This window comes from Eublepharis macularius, chromosome 19 (genome assembly GCF_028583425.1).
Source record: "Eublepharis macularius isolate TG4126 chromosome 19, MPM_Emac_v1.0, whole genome shotgun sequence".
In the NCBI taxonomy this organism is placed as follows: domain Eukaryota; kingdom Metazoa; phylum Chordata; class Lepidosauria; order Squamata; family Eublepharidae; genus Eublepharis; species Eublepharis macularius.
The window spans coordinates 26271264-26289269 of NC_072808.1; the positions used below are offsets into that span (position 1 = coordinate 26271264).

The 18006-nt window shown below is 44.1% G+C and overlaps 1 protein-coding gene across 4 annotated transcripts in view; it reads left to right on the forward strand.

Moving 5' to 3' along the window:
• The window catches only part of HUWE1 (HECT, UBA and WWE domain containing E3 ubiquitin protein ligase 1), a 148188-nt gene that overhangs the window by 97403 nt on the left and 32779 nt on the right, over nucleotides 1–18006 (forward strand). For all 4 annotated transcript variants that reach the window (XM_055003960.1, XM_055003962.1, XM_055003961.1 and 1 more), the window contains 9 exons: nucleotides 8124–8251; nucleotides 10406–10487; nucleotides 13522–13698; nucleotides 13808–13967; nucleotides 14067–14425; nucleotides 15429–15624; nucleotides 15881–16048; nucleotides 17284–17429; nucleotides 17848–17914. In XM_055003960.1, coding sequence (XP_054859935.1) covers nucleotides 8124–8251; nucleotides 10406–10487; nucleotides 13522–13698; nucleotides 13808–13967; nucleotides 14067–14425; nucleotides 15429–15624; nucleotides 15881–16048; nucleotides 17284–17429; nucleotides 17848–17914 — 1483 coding nt within the window. The remainder of the gene's footprint in view (nucleotides 1–8123; nucleotides 8252–10405; nucleotides 10488–13521; nucleotides 13699–13807; nucleotides 13968–14066; nucleotides 14426–15428; nucleotides 15625–15880; nucleotides 16049–17283; nucleotides 17430–17847; nucleotides 17915–18006) is intronic.

Consider the following 18006-nt stretch of genomic DNA (forward strand, 5'->3'; position numbering starts at 1 on the left):
ATGCCGATTCAGGACATCTGCAGAGCAGCGATGTGGTCGTTGGCCAATACCTTCGTCAAACACTATGCACTGGATGTTCTTGACAAGAAGGAATCAGCAGTGGGCACGGCAGTACACCAGTCCCTCTTCCTGTGACAAGAGGAAGCTCCACCACCAAGGTAAATAGCTTGTTAAACTCCCATGTGGGACTGCACAGAAAACTAAAAATGAAAAACAGGGTTGCACTTACCTGTAACTGTTGTTCATTGAGGTCTTCTGTGCAGGCACACGTACCCTTCTTCTCCACTTAGGCTCTTCTACTTACCTGGAGAGTATGGCGGCAAAAGAGGACTGAGGGTCAGAGGGCGCCATGCCTCCCTAGTGGCTATTTTTGGCAGGAAGACAGCCGCACACGCGCACTGGGAGGTGAGGGAACCCTCTACTGGATTTTAAAGCTAAAAAAACCCTCCATTCAGCAGGCCTGCATGTGCGCAGTCCTATGTGTACCTGCACAGAAGACCTCAATGAACAACAGTTACAGGTAAATGCAACTTTTTTATATATAGTTCAATTTTATTTTCATTCTCTTATTGTTAACATAGATAACTGTTGCTTTAAAATCTTAATTTATTGAAAAATATTTATATTTCCCGGAGATTTCTTTAATTCTTTTTTCCTTTTTATCTCATCCAAAATATTTTGTTCCTGCTTCAAGATGGACATTGTGTTGTATTAAATAACTTCTAACAAAGACTTTACTTGCATCCCTAACTACTCTCAAATCCATGCCTTTATTATCATTATTTTCAAAAAATTCTTTTAGTTTTATTTTACAGTCTTTTAACAATTTCATTTTGTCACAAAACTTCATTTAATCTCCATCTAAAGCTAGTAGATTTTCTTTTATAAATCATAGTCACAGGGTTGTTGTCTGAAAAAGTCTTTGACAAAATCTCTACTTTAGAGATCTTGGTAGCTAAGTCTCTTGGTATAATGGTTAAGAGTGACGGGATGCTTGAAGCCAACTGGTGACCTCGGGTCAGTCACGGCTCTCTCGGAGCTCTCTCAGCCCCACCCACCTCCCAGAGTGATTGTTGTGGGGATAATAATAACATACTTTGTAAACCGCTCTGAGTGGGTTGTCCTGAAGGGCGGTACATAAATCGATTATTATTATTATTGATGTCAAAATCATATCAATTCTTGAAAAAGATCTACGTCCTTCTGAAAAATATGTATATTCGCTTTAATTACCATTTTTCTGTCTTAAATCAACCAACCCCAAATTTTCCAACAAATCAAAACAATTATTTGGTAGTTGGAGCATTTAATTTTTTTTCAGAAATCCTATCCATTTGTGTGGAAATCACTCCATTCCAATCCCTCCTCAAACACCGACTTCTTTGATAGATCTGTAAACTCTCCATGAGTCTTTTATAAAATCCAGTTTTATCTTCATTTGGGGCACAGATTCCTACCACCATAGTCTTTTTATATATATATATATGAAATTCTCTGTGTGTTGTGTGTGTGTGTAAAGAATTTTATTGAAAAGAAAAGAAAGTATAGTAAAGTGCATAGCAAAAAGATTATACAGATTCTAGATTAGACATTAAAATTGAAACTTATACAATCTTATACAAACAATAAGTATGTAAGCAATATATAATAGTTTTGGGAGTTAAACAGACAATACACTTAAGTTTCTTTGATCTAATAAAGAAGAACATTGCATGTTTGACTTCCCTTAGCCAGAATACATAACATTTCTCCTTTCTTCTCCTTCCCTCTCTCCCTCTGGGTTTCTGTATCAATTAATTATACCTGAATATTCAAAAAGATCCTTCCATCTTTTCCAGAACTAATTTAACCGTCTATTATGTAAGTAAGTAGTCAATTTAGCCATTGAAACGTATTCATGAATCTTCTCTCTCCACTCTGGAAGACCTGGACAGGCATCAGTTTTCCATTTTGCTGCAAATAGTACTTTTGCTGCTGTCACCATATAATGGAAGAGATCTCCTTGTTCTTTTCTCACATTAATTGGTAAAATATTTAAAAGCATGCTTTTCGGATTTAGTTCAGATCTGAGTTTGAGACTCTTCTGCATCTCTTCGTGTATCTTTATCCAAAATTTTCGTGATTCCTTACAAGTCCACCACATATGGTGAAATGTTGCATCCATATTCTGACATTTCCAACAATATCCACTGTAACCCTTACTGATTCTTGCAATGTCTTTGGGAGTAATGTACCGTCTAAAGAACATTTTATACCAATTTTCTCTCAGTAACTGACAGTCTGTAAATTTTATGTCTTTTGTCCATAAATTTTCCCATAAGTCCATCGGAATCAAAATTTTGCATCCATTTTATCATACAAGTCTTGACTTGCTCCATTTCTGTATGGTATTGAAGTAGCATTTTATAAATCTTCCCCAAAAGATGCGACAAGTCTCCAGATATTAATAATTCAAATTGTGTTTTTTCTCTTAGCTGCTGCCTTTGAGAATTTGATCCTTCAATCTTGATACTATTTGGTGATAAGTCAGCCATGGAATGTTTTTGCCTTAAGCCAGGTTTTTTTGCCAGGTTTTTATATTTCCTTCTTTGTCTATCATTGATTCAGAACTGAATTGATCAATTCTATTTCTCACTGCTGCATCGTAGTGGGTGTTAATTGGAAACATCAGTGGGGAAATTGATGGGCTCAACCTATTTCTGCATTGGAACCATATTTTAAGCAATCCATCCCTTATAATATGGGTCCCATTTGTTTATGGATGGATTTGCATGATTTCTTTGTCAGTAATAATTGCAGATACCTTCTTTAGCATCTGCTGTCTCCAATTTGATATGCCTGCTGCTTGGATTCATGATCCAATCTGTTATCCAAACTAACGCCACTGCTTGATGATACAATTTGAAGTTCGGTACGGCCAATCCTCCTCGGTTTTTATTATCTTGCAACACTTTGAGTCTTAACCTTGGTTTCTTTCCTTTCCATATAAAATCATTTATTTATTTAATTTATTTTCTCACAGACTCAAGGCAGATTACACAGTATGAGTTTAGTATAATCAATATCAAGTATATTTCCATACAGTATCAATTACATTTCCATACAGTGTCAAGGACATTTCCATAAACAATGTCATAGGGTAAATTGGGTGGAGCTGGGTGGTCTACACACAAGCAAGATACCCAATTTATCTTTAATTCCCAGAGACAGGAACATGCAGTTAATATCAGCTATAGCTTGTACTGGAGATCTGTGGAAGTTGAAGGACTCATGGAGGATAACAGCAACCCCTCCTTCCTGGCTACTATAGTGAGGTTGGTGTAGGATCGCATAGCCAGGGGGAGTTAGTTGGGACAGTCACACCTTGTCATTTTCCTGCAGCCATGTCTCTGTTAGGCAGGCCACATCAATTTTCTCTTCCTGCAACATCCCAGCAGTGCATGCAACCCTGTTCCTAACAGATCTGGTATTGCATAGGATTAGTGTAGCAGGGTGGGTGGATGTAGCCCCATTTTCAGCAGGTGGAATCCTAGAGAGGTTGGCTAAGCAGCGAGCGTTACTGCTTGATGCTTTGGGCACCTTTGGTAAGTCCTGCTCCCATATCTACCAGCTTCCAGCTGCACTTGAATAGTAAATTTACCAGGCATTTTCTACCAAGCAAGTAAATAGTAACTAAGAAATTCAGGATTAGTCTCCAGAACCATATATTGGAATATCAAGCATACTGGTGGTCTCAGCTCAGACGTCTAGGGCTACAATCATGGTATATTTAGACAAGCAGTGTTGCTGAGTGGTTGCAACCATCCAAGAATCAGTTCGTAGTTTCTTCTTATTTAGCTTATATCCAGAATGCTGGCCTAATCTTAATATTTGTACCATTACATAAATCAAGGAAGTATGTGGATTTGTCACTGATATAACCACATCATCTTGCATAGGTTTTCATCTTACGTACCTTTTTCCCTTCCTTTATTCCAGTAATTCTTCTATCTTGTCTAATTCTCACTGACAAAATTTTTAAGTGCGATGACAAAACAATAGTGGTGAGATTGGACATCCTTGGCGTGTAACTTTTGTTATTTCAATCTTCTTCGTAGGTGAACCATTCACTAAAATTGCAGCTTGCTGTTTGGTATAAATACTTTGAATCGAATTCAGAAACTCATTCCCACAGTTAATTCTTTGCAGTGCTTTCGCAAGAAACTTCCATGAAATGTTGTCAAATGCTTTTTCAGCATGAATAAACATAAATGCAGTTTTTTTGCCTAGAATATTCAATTGCACTAAGAAGATACCTGATATCTTCCATGTACCTTTTCGGGACAAAGCCTGTTTGACCTACCACCATAGTCTTCAATGATTAAATAAATTCTTCACCCCATGCTTTATAAACCAAATATTTTATATCTTCTTTTCTAATGAGTCTTTTGTAGAAAAATATGCTTTTAAGTTTTTCAAATAGTGAATTTTTTTTTCTTTTCTGAGGGGCTTTTGCTCCATAAATATTCCAAGATAAACCTTTATAGTTCGTATTCTGATCAAAAATTTTAAAAATCTTTTTTTAAAAAAGAAGAGAATTTTGTTTTTAAAGATTAGTTAATACCCGTGACACCTAATTCAGTATCATTCTTTTCCAAATCTTGTTGCTGATTCTGTGTAAATTCTGTTGGCCTTTCCATTTGCATCTCCTCCAAATCTCTTTTGAATCTTTCTAGGAAATCTCATGCCTTTTGAACTGAATTCAGTCTGAATCTTTGTTTCTTAAATGTAATAATCACACACTCCAGGGTATCCCATCGGAAAACAATCTTTTTCTGTTTTAATTTTTCAGTCAAAAGGCATAATCTTTTCTCTTACACAAAATTCTGATAGGGATTTATTTTGAAACAATTATATCTGTATTGTCAATTTTAAATTTTATATTGAAGTGTTGCTGAAGAACCTGCTGCCTTACATTCCTTCTCACAAAGTGAACCGGTGTATTCCTTGGGACATTTCTTGTTTTGGTAAACCTAGAATTTATTCTTTATGCTTTGTCAATGTGTGATTCCATATCTTCTTGTTCACAGTCCAAAAAATTGTCCAAGCTGTAATGATCTTTTTTGTGATATCTTCATTAGGCACCTCTGGAATAGCTCTACATCTCAATCAAAACTCCTTTTATCTTAATTCCAATAAAGCCTAATTGTCTAGGTGTCTTTCCATCTCTCTGTCTAAAAGATCTGTTTTATTCTCTAGGACTACAGCCTTGTCATTAATTTGACTTAACTTCTCCAGATGTTTGCTTTATGGAATTTTCCAGTTTCTTAACGTCACCTGTCATTTCATCCTTAACTTTTAAAATCCTTTCATCCATTCTTTTTTCAAAAGCTTCCATTTTTTCCCCAAGGTCCTCCATCTTATGCCTCACTTGTTCAAACCATTTCTGAATCAAATCCATTGAAGCCATATTTTTTTTGCAGGTAAATCAATCAATCCTTTCCTACCTGAATTTTCCCTAATATTAGCAGTTATCAGATAGGGACCAAAAGCAAATCTACAAGCTTAGTGTCTTGCAGTCCAGATAGATTTGCTTTTCACTTTCCATAGCTTTAGTCTTATCACCGTACCAATGAAAGTCTCAGCCTGATAGTTTCTTTTATCTTTTGTTGTATAAAATTCTCCAATTAATGACTGCCCTTTAAGATTTAAAAAAATCCCACAGCAGTCTCATCTCTTTAGCTGGCAACTTTACCTCAGACACACTTTCATCACAAATAAAATTAAAAATAAGAGTTTAAAAATATAATTTCCCTTTTTCTGTTTCAAAACTTTCCTTTATTCCCTCTTTATTAAGCTTTCTACTCAAATTTTTTAAATCCATAAATCGTTCAGATAACTTTTTATAATCGGGGGGGGGGGGCGGGAGTCATACTTTTGTCTTGGAGAAAATCTCTTTGTCCATATAGTAATTATTCCCATAAATCTTTAAAAAATGAGGGTGGCCGAGCATACTGTTCTTTTTATGGCTTCGTTACAGCAATGAACATGATGTGATCCTAGGATTCCAGGTCGCTCGACTCAGGAGCTGATTGCAAAAACCTCCCCTTCTGCAATAAAATTCCTGGGAAGCAGCCTTAAAGAGTGCACATGGGTTCTCTCATGAACTGTCCTTTGATCCAGGAAGATTTTGCTGGCTGGAAGCCAGTTTTTTCACTGTGATGTATCTCCACGGTTGTCGGAGACATTAGCCCGCCATGATCCCTCACCCCTAGGGCTAGTAATAACCTGAATGAAGTCAAGCAAACTGAAGCTCAATTCAAACAGGTCAGGAATCCTAGTAGGTCAGTCTCTCCCTTCTAGGTCACTTGGCTGACTGTGGATGGCTACCTAGCTCCTTCTCTTGAACTAGCAGATCTGAAACTTGGGGATTCTCCTTTGCCTGCTTGTGACTGCTTGATTCTAAGGTAGCAGTTGTGGCCAGGGTTGTGTTTCCCTTGCTTCCTTTGGTGTGCCATCTGTGTCTGCTCTTGAGAAACAAAGAGCTGGTCACTGTGGTGCATGCCCTGGTGACTTTGATGAAGACTGAATTACTGTAAGAATGCCGTGGATGTGCTTCCTTTGAAAGAATGTTCCAAACCTTCTGCTAGTCTGGACTCTAAGGCAGTACCTCAGCTCCTGAGTAGAGATAGCTGTAGGGATCATATCATGCCATCCTTAATGATCTAACACTTGGAACTGGTTACCAGTACTTTTCAGTCCCTGTTTCAAGTGTTGCATTGATCTTTTGGAAGCCTCAAGCTGTCTCAGCCCTAGGTATCTGAAGGTATGTCTCCTCTTGTACATTCCTCTGCATGCCTTTAAGCTCTTCTGTGGAAGCTTTGCTTCAGATGCTGGCTCCATCTGAAGCTAAACGGATAAAGGAACAACAGATCCAGGGCAGGCATCCAGGATAGTAGTGCCTGCCCTGTGGCGCTCCCTTCCCGGCAGGGCCTGTTGGGTGCTTTCAGATGGAGAGTACTCGCTGGACCAGATTAATGTTCTGGGTGGCCAGCTAGTAGCTGAAATTGTAATGGCTTTGATTTTAAGGGCTGTTATTTTTCATTTTTTATATTGTCATTTTTAATGTGTATGCGTCAAGAACTCAAAAGTTTCACAGGGTCCAGAGGGCGCCTTTGCAAAGGACCACCTACCTCCAGATTAGGTAGCTGCCACAAATTCCCCTATTAAGTCCTAGTCAGAAGCTGGAGAACAAAACTTCAAGCCTTCCCAGACGGTACTTGCGCTGAACTCAGCCAAAACTTTACAAAAGGTAACAGAGAACCAAACCGGTCTAGGCCCTATATTCAGATTGAAACCACAAACCAGTGAAACGCCACACAGATGAAGAAGGTGAATAAGAATACTAATTTTAGAGGGTGTGCAGAAAGAAGAGGAAAAATAACAAAGAGCTAAATAGCCTAGTACCTAAACATAGCTGCCATGGCCTTATTGCAGTCTAACATAGCTTCCAGCATCAAAGTTTCCAAGATTTAAGAGAGAGTTGGAAATCCAGATGGCCAAGGCTAGGGATCCAGGCCAGACCCCAGACACAGGAGAAAGCTGTAACTGAACCAACCATTTTTATCCCATATTGCCTGGCAGCATGGGGTGATCTGGTTGATCAATCAGATCTTGAGAATGATGTAGGAGGATGACTCCTTGCTGCCGTGTTGTGCCCAAAGATCATTGCACCAGCTTCTTCCTGAGAACTCAAACTGAGTTAAGATAAGTTTAATTGGACAGGATGCGCTGGCCTGGGCTCTCCCCATCCTCCCACCACACCTTTTTCAGACTTGCACCTGGGGCCTGGAGATAGCTCTGAAAATGAGCTCCCTCAGAACGCATAAGCATGTCTGCAATACATTTCAACTTTTGTCAAGTAGGGACTAAACTTTAAACATGAAACTGTTTCTTCCTGGTGTGTTAAACTTTTAAATTGTAATCTGATTTGAGAGTCTGGACAATAAAGCTAGAGTTTAAATTTGAAGATTAAAAATGCCTTGTTTTCTCATGGTGATAACTACTTTACCCTTTGGCTAAGGGTTTAATGTGACAGCCAGTTCCTGTGCTGCGTGGGAATCCTTGCCTTTGCCTTCTTGCAGGAGCTGAAATTACCATGCGCTCGAGTGGTGGAGTCAAGTAGCATTCTCAACATTTTGATCAAGCTTTTAGAAGTGGTGCAGCCCTGCCTGCAGGCAGCCAAGGAACAGAAGGAAGTGCAAACGCCAAAGTAAGCAAGCAACACGTGTAGCCAAGTGGGTCAGGCAGAAGGGGAGGGAGGTCACTTGGGAAAAAATGAGCCGAGGAGCAGTTCTGGCACATTCCAGTTTTGATACTGTGCAGTGAAGTGTATCCTGGTTCAATCACGCAAAATGTATGGGCGGGTCAGAGGTGGATTGGTTACACTTCTGGGCTTTTTGTCTTTCAGGCTTAGAGGGCGGAAGTCTTTGTGCTGTGTTCCCTTGTAGCAGTAATATGGATTGAATAACAATATACTCTAGTTATACACATGTATTCTATTGTATAAAATACACATGTATAACTAGTATATTCTGTGTATGAACTATAGTAGCGTTTTGTATAACAACACAGATATTCTTTTTATCTTTTTCACAACCAATTAAAAGTAGTTGGACAAAGGTAGATTAATGATTCTTTCATTACTAGGATGGAACAGTCATAACCTGCTGACTCAACTTTTTGTCAGTTTTTAAAGATTTATGAAGCTTTTCATGCACCTGTACCCATAGCATTGCACTTGGCTTTGGTGGAATGTCACTGACTGAACATCTAAAGGATCAGCTAAATTTAAGATCAATCATATTTTTATATTGTTGTCACGTGTGAAAGATCATAGAGATATCTTTATAGATAGCACATGTCAGTATAAGAGATTAGGGTTTTGACGAAGGAAATCTCATGAAGAATATTTAGATGAGAAATATATGTTGGCCTACTGAAAATCCATTGCATTTCATAGTAGACTTTGATATAATCTGATTTGAAATCATTACTAGCTTTAATTGAGAAATGTTAAGAGATCTAATTATTATTGCATTCATCTGTTCATCAATTATACATTTAATTTTAATAATCCTTTATATTTTAGTATCATGCTTGATTAAAAAGATTAAAAACTAAACTCAAAAATAAGTTTCTGTGTGCCTTGATGATAAGGGTTAAAACTAGGGGTGTACACTTCGGAATTCCGATTTGGATAAAACACCCAAATTGGACCTGATTTGTAAAGATTCGGGATCCTCGAATCTGCTGGCCCCAATTTGGAAATCCCAAATCAAAGCTTCCCCGAAGCATTCGGATTGCTTCAGGAAGCTTTGGAGCCAGTTTAAAGGGTCCTTTCCCTTCTTCTTGCAAGCAGTAGGTCCCTTTAAACTATTGGCTGGCAGGTGGGGAGAAGTTTAAAGGGCCCTTTCCTACCGTTTGCAAGTGGTAGGGCCCTTTAAACATCCCCCTCCCCCAGACCTCCACCCACCACCCACTTACCTGCCCTGCAGCAGCGAAGGTGGTGGGGCGGCGGCGGCTCCAGCCTTTCCTGCCGCCCTGCGGACCACGCACTGCCAGATCTGGCCTTCTCGGCCACCCTGTGAGCCTCGGGGGGCCCAGAGGAGGAGGCACGGCATCGGCTTCTCCAGCCCTCCTCGCAGCCCTGTGGGGCTGCGTGGTGGCGAAGAAGGCCCTTCCTGCCCCTCAAATGGCCGCTGCAGCAGGTTCAGCCCTCCCTGCCGCCCTGCGGGGCCACGTGGCAGCAGAGGAGGCGGAAAAGGCCCTTGCTGTCCCTCAAACGGCCACCACAGCGGCCATTAGAGGGGCAGGAAGGGCCAGAGGAGGAGGCTCCGGCCTTCCCTCCGCTCTGCGAGTTGCTGCGGGCCCGGAGGAGGAGGAGGCTCTGACCTTCCCCGCCCGGCTAGGTAAGTGGGGTGGAAGGGACAGGGGCTAAGTGAAAGGTGAGGGGGTGGGTGAGGGTGCTGGGAGAAGGCCCAGCCCCCCTTAATCACTTTGGGATGCTCTGAATCTTTACAGAGCATTCCGAAACGATTCGAATACCCGAACCGCTTGCCACTACGGGTTTTGGGTATTTCCGGAAACCCAAATATTTTCGGGGTGCACACCCCTAGTTAAAACAAGAAGAACCTATAAAAATTATTTGTAGTAAGTAACAGGATCTTTAAAGGAAGTTCTCTGTCTTTAGGCCTCATTATCTCAAGTTCTCTGAGCTGTTCAGAATTTGGGATATAAATCCCAGAGCTGGACAATTTGGAAGCTTTATTGAGAGATGGATACAACATGCCATTACACTCCCTCTTTAGTGCAGCTGCAATTCCTGCCCCAAAGCCTTTTGTTTCTAATGGTCTGTCTTTGACAGGTGGATCACCCCAGTGCTGTTGCTGATTGACTTCTATGAGAAGACGGCCATCTCCTCCAAGAGGAGAGCCCAAATGAACAAGGTATGCACTTACAAGTGGCGGTGTGGGGAGGGCTGTCAAAAGAGGTTTGAAGAAGACAAATTCTGGGCCACTAAGAAGTCCCAAGTGTGTGAAAGAGAAATGAGCATATGCAGCTTCCGTGGCAGTGGGGATTCGAACTTGGTTTTCACGGAACCTGTTCCAGCACTCTGAACAGTACACCATGCTGGCTTTCGCTTACAAGCACAAGCATTCTATATGCACAAGCGTGCATATAAAATGTGTTGCAATTTAATAATAATAGTAGTAGTAATAATAAATACTAATTGTGTGTGTTTGACCGCAAATACAGTGGGGAGGGCTGTGTCCCCCCCTCCCCCGATTGCTGATGTGAGAGGCAGCCTACTGAGCATGGTTAGTGTTCGACAGGAGAGCTAGTCTGGGGTGGTGGCTAGAATGTCATACTAAGATCTGGGAGACTCGGGTTCAAATCCCCATGCAGCCATGAAACTCATTGGGTGACCCTGGGCCCAGTCACGTTCTCTCAGCCTGCTCTACTCCACAGGGTTGTTGTGGGGAATAAAATGGGCAGAAGCCACATATACTTCCTTCAGCTCCTTGGAGGAAGGGCTGATGAGCAAATGTGCTAGGAGGCTCCATCCCTGTGCAATATATCCCAGGAATGTCAGTTACGAGCCAGATCTCACAGTTACAATGGGAGTTGATTAACCAGAGTAGCCCAGATTTCAGCACGATCCCTTGACGCCTTCTTGTGGCTCATTTGTAAAGGCTCCCAAGCAAGGGCTAAAAAGAGATGATGCATGAAACCACCTTACCCACTTTGGCCCGGTAGTATACAACTGTGTTCAGCACAGTTGAGAGGACAATCTGGCACAGCAGCCTCCCTGGCAAACGTGAGATGCAAATTGGGGCAAGCCTGATACTCTTGTCAGGTTCTGCAGTGCGCTCTGTTTCAGTCATAGCTTCATTTAAGAGAACTCACTGTACATTAGGAAATGAGAGTTCTCTGTGTACAGAGAACTCTCTGTTGAAGCTTTTATTAATGAATAAAACACACAGGACATGATGACAGGTGAGTTATATGCAGAGGGGAAGACGTGGATATTGCAAAAGGATTCGCATGCAGCATATTGCATTTCTCTGCATAGTACAGAGAGACATTACTCAGGGCTGTTGTCAGAGGGGAAATTGAGGGGGGGATTGTTCCTAACCTGCCCCCACCCTAGGGATATTCCAGGTCTAAAGAGAAGCTGAGACAGGGTGGTGGACATTGTAAAACTGAGCATTAATGTTCAGGAAATTGGGGAATAAATTGACAGATTCAACTGATTTGTTTTTATATTGTGGAGAAGAATTGTGGATAGGAGGTCTTAAGAACAGACAACTAGCTGGGATGACTTTGTGAAGGTTTTTTTGCTGAAAAAATAGCACAGGTATGCTCTGATCTAGATGCCACCTGTTATACAGGTAGGGTGGGAAAATGCACAGTTTGAACCAGTTACAACAATAGATATTGACAGGATCTTGGCATATGTGAAGGCCGTTGCCTGTACACTGGAGCCTTTGCCCATCTTGGCTGTTAAAACTATGTAAAACCCGCATAAATGAGCCCTTGAGATCTGTCATAAATCTGTCACTAACTCTGAGCATCTTCCCCCGATCTGTCAAACAGTTATCCACCCACTACTTAAAAAAATCTCTTGACAAAAATAATGTGGCCAGTTACCACCGAGTCACTAATTTGCCCTTTTGGGACAAAGTGATTGAGAGAGCAGTTGATGACCGACTCCAGGTCTTGGATAACTCTGGTACTTTGGACCCATTTCAGTTGGGATTCAGACCAGGCTATGGGATGGAGACTGCTCTGGTAGCATTAGTTAATGATCTCTGCCTGAATGCTTCTTTGTTGCTCCTCCTGGAACTATCTGTATCTGTATCTGTCTTTGATACAGTAGACTCTGCCACCTTGTTGAGGTGTCCGGAGGCAGAAGTGGGTATCAAGGGATGTGCTTAGATTGGTTTAAATAACTTCTCATGAAATGGACTCAAAGGGTAGTTGTTGGACACCCGCTATCTCCAGAGCAGGAACTATCACGTGGGGTGCCACGGGGCGCAGTCTTATCCCCCACGTTATTCAACCTCTCTATGTAAAGCCTTTAGGAGAGCTCATTCGTGGCCAGGGAATCGGATGCCATCAATTCGCAGGTGACACCCAGCTCTATATCCCACTATCCAAATCACCGCGGGATGCAGTAGAAATCTTGGGTTGCTGCCTAACGGCTGTGGTCAAATAACTGAAAGCCATCAAATTGAAACTGAACCCAGACAAGAAGGAAGTGATGCTGGTTGGGAAGGCAGAGATCTGGAAGGGCATTGTACTCCCCACTTTTGGGAGTTCGTCTGATCCTTGCAGACTCGGTTAAGAGCCATGGGGTTATACTGGATCCAGCACTGCTGCTAGAGAAGCAACTTCAGAATGTCTTGGAAGAAATCTGAAAACATAGATGAAATAATTTCTTCTGGATGTTAGAGTGTCTTTAAATCATTGCCAAGTGACTATTAATTAAATAAAAAGGAGTTCAGTACAGGGGGGCACACCCGTTAGGTGGGCTTGAAAACCACGTTTACTAACCACACCACATAAGCCCAACCACTTGTATTTTTTTGACTTGATTGCACTTTCCATGTATTTCTCTTCTTGGGCAGTTTCCACCACATTGCCACAAGTCATGGCTTGTGCTAGGTTCTCCATGTACCTCTCTTTACCAGTCCAAATGAAGAAGCCCAGACCACCTAAGAAATCCAGATTTTCTCAGTGCAGTAGCACAGGGGGATGTGAGAATGGTCGACAGCTTGGAGCTACAGCTTCAAATGACAATCGGCAGAGGAACTCCATGGGATGCCCCAGAGCTCAGTTTGGGCAGTCCTTCTGCCACTGCTGCCTAAGACGGTCTCCTCACCCTGCCTCCTAGTAGTGCTGCCTATATCCCATGACAACAGGTTCTGGCACAGAGTGCCCATGAGTCCTGACAGCTGGTGTGTTCTTTTTCCCTAGTACCTCCAGGCCAATGGCAATAACTGGCGCTGGTTTGATGATCGCTCAGGTCGTTGGTGTAGCTACAGCGCAAGCAACAACAGTACTATTGATACAGCATGGAAAGCGGGCGAGACCAGTGTTCGCTTCACTGCTGGTCGTCGGCGCTACACAGTGCAGTTCACCACAATGGTACAGGTATGTCCTGCTAGGTTGTGTTAGAGCTGTCCTCTTGGGTCTTGCAGTGGCCACGTTGCAGTAAGCACACTTATTCCCCACACTCATATCTGGCCTCTCCAATCTTCAGGTGAATGAAGAAACTGGGAACAGGCGCCCAGTGATGCTGACCTTGCTCAGGGTACCCCGGCTAAACAAGAGTACCAAGGAAGCCAATGGACAAGAGCTGGAGAGAACCTTGGAAGAAGGGAAGGAGGTTGAAAGCAAACCAAAGGAGGAGAAGGCAAACGGTACATAATACGTAACTGCTGGGCTGGGCTCTCTAGAAAGCAGCGGGGCCGGACATGCACCCTCCGACTGGTTTCACCTTTCTTGTTCTTCCCTATCAGATAGTCCTGTGCCTGTTGACAGCCTGGCTCCAGAGAAAGAAACATCTGCAGATGAGGCCAAGCCCTCAGAGATCCTCATCCAGGGTCTGGCTGAGGAAATGGTGATGGTGTTGATTCGGGCCTGTGTCAGCATGTTGGGTGTGCCTGTGGATCCAGACACACTTCATGCCACGTTGCGCCTCTGTTTGCGCCTCACCCGGCACCACAAATACGCTATGATGTTCGCCGAGCTCAAGAGCACACGCATGATCCTGGGCTTAACACAGAGCTCTGGCTTCAATGGCTTCACGCCTCTTGTCACCCTGCTCTTCCGGCACATCATTGAAGACCCCTGTACTTTGCATCACACCATGGAAAAGGTATGGCTGTCTGTCCTTCCTTACTGTGCTAAAATTACACCATGGCAAACACGTCGTGTTGGACGCTCTTCTGTATTAGTTGCTCTGGCTTCCTTGGACTTCTGTCTGAGGTTGCAATGGGCTTGTCCACTAGTGTTGACTTTCTTGTATGCAGGGCTCATTTTGAGGGGGAACGCACCAGAACACCGTTCCAGTAGCTCCCCCAAGTTAGGTGGCCCCGCCCACCTGACTTCCAAACATTTTGGGCCATTTAGGCCTCGATTGGGGCCAAAATGGCCACAATCGGGGCCAAAACAGCCCAGATCAGGTCGGTGCCGAGCAGGGGGAAGCATCCCCCGCCCGGCACTGACCCAGTCCTGGCCATTTCGGCCCCAATCCTGGCCAAAACGGGTCAAAGATGGCCATTTTGGGCTTGTTTCTGGGCCAAAACAGCCTTGACCGGGTCAGTCCTGGGCAGGGGAGGGTTCCCCCACTCGGCTCTGACTAGATTCGGTCCATTTCGGCCCCGATCCTTGCCCAAAGGGCCCAAAATGGCCACTTTGGGCCATTTGGGCCATTTTCTGCCAGGATTGGGGCCAGAACTGCCAGGATCTGGTCAGTGCCAGGTGGGAACCCTCCCCTGCCCAGCACTGATCTGGTCCAGGCTGTTTCGGCTGTGATCCGGGCCCAAACGGCCATTTTGGGGCCCTTTTCGGCCAGGATCAGGACCCAAACTGGGCCGTTTTGGGCCTGATCCAGGCCAAAACGTGCCCAAAACGCCATTTGAGGCCTTTTGGCCTGGATTGGGGGCACAACAGCCCTGACCAGGCCACTGCCAGGTGTGGGAACACTCCCCTGTCTGGCAGCAGCTGAATCCTGGCCATTTTGGCCCGTTCAAGGGGTGTGGCATATGTTAATGAGTTATGCTGATGAGTTCCTGCAGTTCTTTCTCTGCGAAGTGACCCCTGCTTGCATGCCGGTTCCCAGACTTGTTGCTACCTTTCCACTTCCTTTCCCCCCGCAGGTTGTGCGCTCAGCAGCAACCAGTGGAGCAGGGAGCACAACTTCAGGTGTTGTGTCGGGTAGCTTGGGCTCTCGGGAGATTAATTACATCCTGCGGGTGCTGGGCCCAGCTGCTTGCCGCAACCCTGAAATCTTCACTGATGTAGCCAACGGATGCATCCGCATTGCCTTGCCTGCTCCTCGTGGATCTGTTACTGGTAAGTAATCCAGAGCTGTGCCGGTTCCACAGCCTCCAGGGCAGTGCTGTTGGACGTGCGTGTCTCAGAACGGTTATCTTGATCGTTCATGTCACGGGTAGAAGGAGCTCTGGATTGTGGGAGCAGAAGATCCTGTACAGAAACAACTTGATCTCATGCATGTATAAGATGTCAGTGAACGGAGTCCTCTTCCCTGGCTCCACTTCCCAGTGCGAGCTGCTTTATTTTTGTATTCTTTCTCCTTTTGCTCCCCAAGCTTCAGACGATGAGTTTGAGAACCTGCGAATCAAGGGCCCCAATGCTGTACAGCTGGTGAAAACCACTCCAGTGAAGCCCTCATCACTCCCCGTCATACCCGATACTATCAAGGAGGTGATCTACGACATGCTGAATGCCCTGGCTGCTTACCACGCCCCTGATGAAGGTACATGGCAGCCTGTGAAGATGTGGGAGGGAAATGCTCTGTGTGTGCCTGGGGCCCAAGAGCCTCTGACTGCTGCGGTCTCTGTGTGTCTTGGCTCTTTCCCCTCTCCTAGCTTATCCTTAGTCTTTCTGGTACAGTTTCCCAACTTGCATGTGATCAGCTGTCTTAGTAAGTGAAAATGGAAAAGTCCTCGAGGTGGGAAATAATCTGAGATTATATTTCTCAGTCTACCCGATAAAATGAAGTTAACACCACTCTGAAAAGGGAGGAAGTATTAAATCTACCCACTTCCACTTTTTTTGACAGAGGTTAACTTCATAATTGCCCTGACCGGCATAGTCCTGGCAAGCCCCATCTTGTCAGATCTCGGAAGCTAAGCAGGGTCAGCCTGGGTTAGTAACTGGATGGGAGTCCTCCAGAGAAGACCAGGGCTGCAGAGGCAAGCCGTGGGAAACCACCTCTGTTAGTCTCTTGCCATGGAAACCCCACCAGGGGTCGCCATAAGTCAGCTGTGGCTTGGGGGCACTCTCCTCCAGCACCAACTGGGTATTATTGGCTAGACCAAGAGAGCTCCGCATTTTCACCTCATTTGAGGCTTCCATTTTCACTTACCCTCCTGGAAACTAATGCTGCTTGTCGGCAGGTTTTGTCACCCTTTGGTTTGTTCCCAGTGCCGCAAAACTTTTAATCAGCCACCTTTGCCTTTCTAGTAATTCATTGCTCAGACAACAGGACAGAGTTCATACTTCCTCTGATTGACTGTATATCAGTTTGGGCTTTCCTCTATGCAATTTCCTCACAAAATGAGAGTTCCAGTTTAATCGTGGCATAATACAATAAGCTCTTTTTAAGTGGAACTAAAAAAAGTAATTGCATCTCAATTAACACCTGTAAAGGAGAAGACTCTTGGCTTTCCATGGAGATGAAGAGCCCTTCCCAGAGCCAGAGGACAGTCTTTGGACTGGATACTCTGCTATTGCTGAGCCTCAGCTGATCTTTAGAAGCTGCTGATTTGTTTCTCCCTTTCGGTTGGGCAGTTTGTCCCCAAAGCGCAGAGAATCACTTCATTCAGGAGCCCAGTATTAACCACTTCCCCCCAGAAGGACTCCTAGTGAAGGGCATGCTTTCCCAGCAAGTCAGGTGGTTTAGGAAATGGGGTGTTTATCCTGCACACCATCTTGCCATAGAAATGGGCCACTGGAAACAGTCGTCATACTCTTCTTCCCCCTCTGCAGCCGACAAGTCAGAGCCCAAGACGAGCACTGCTAACCAGGAGGTGAGCCAGATCCTGCAAGACATGGGGGATGACGTGTACCAGCAGTACCGATCTCTGACCCGTCAGGGCAGCGACTTTGATTCCCAGACAGGCTTCGGCATTAACGTGAGTCTTCTGCAGCCACTACCCTGAATCTGTCACTGTTTCTTCCGGAGCACCTTAGCATGTGCTCCGTGTCTCTTTGGAAAACAGAAGTCTGCAAGATACTCCTCAGCCCTTAATATTCATGGCTATCCCGCTGAGAAGTCACCCATCTTCCCGTCCTTGGAAGTTTCTCAAGCCTGAAGGCTTCTTTTACAAAACACTTTTTTGCACAGTGAAGAGCTACAGTGGTCTCTGCTGGTGGACTGCGTCCAAGTCATTGTTCTGACACTTAGAATGTCTTCTTATTTCCTATGCCTTAAGCTCTGTGTATTCAGACTCTCTTCCTTAGCTGTAAATGACAAGGGGAGCCATCGCCTGCTATCACCTGTGGCATTTCAGAACCGATCCTGTAGGTCATCTTTTCATTCTTCTTCTCTAGGCTCAGGTCTTTGCAGCTGACAGTACAGCAACTGAGACTCCTCCGTCTGGAACTCCCCAAGGAGATGGTGAGTGGTGTCTTCTCCCTTGATCTGACCGCAGCAAGCTGAAGCAGTGTCTCAACGCCTGTGTGGGCTCTCTTGGTAGAAAACCTTCTTCT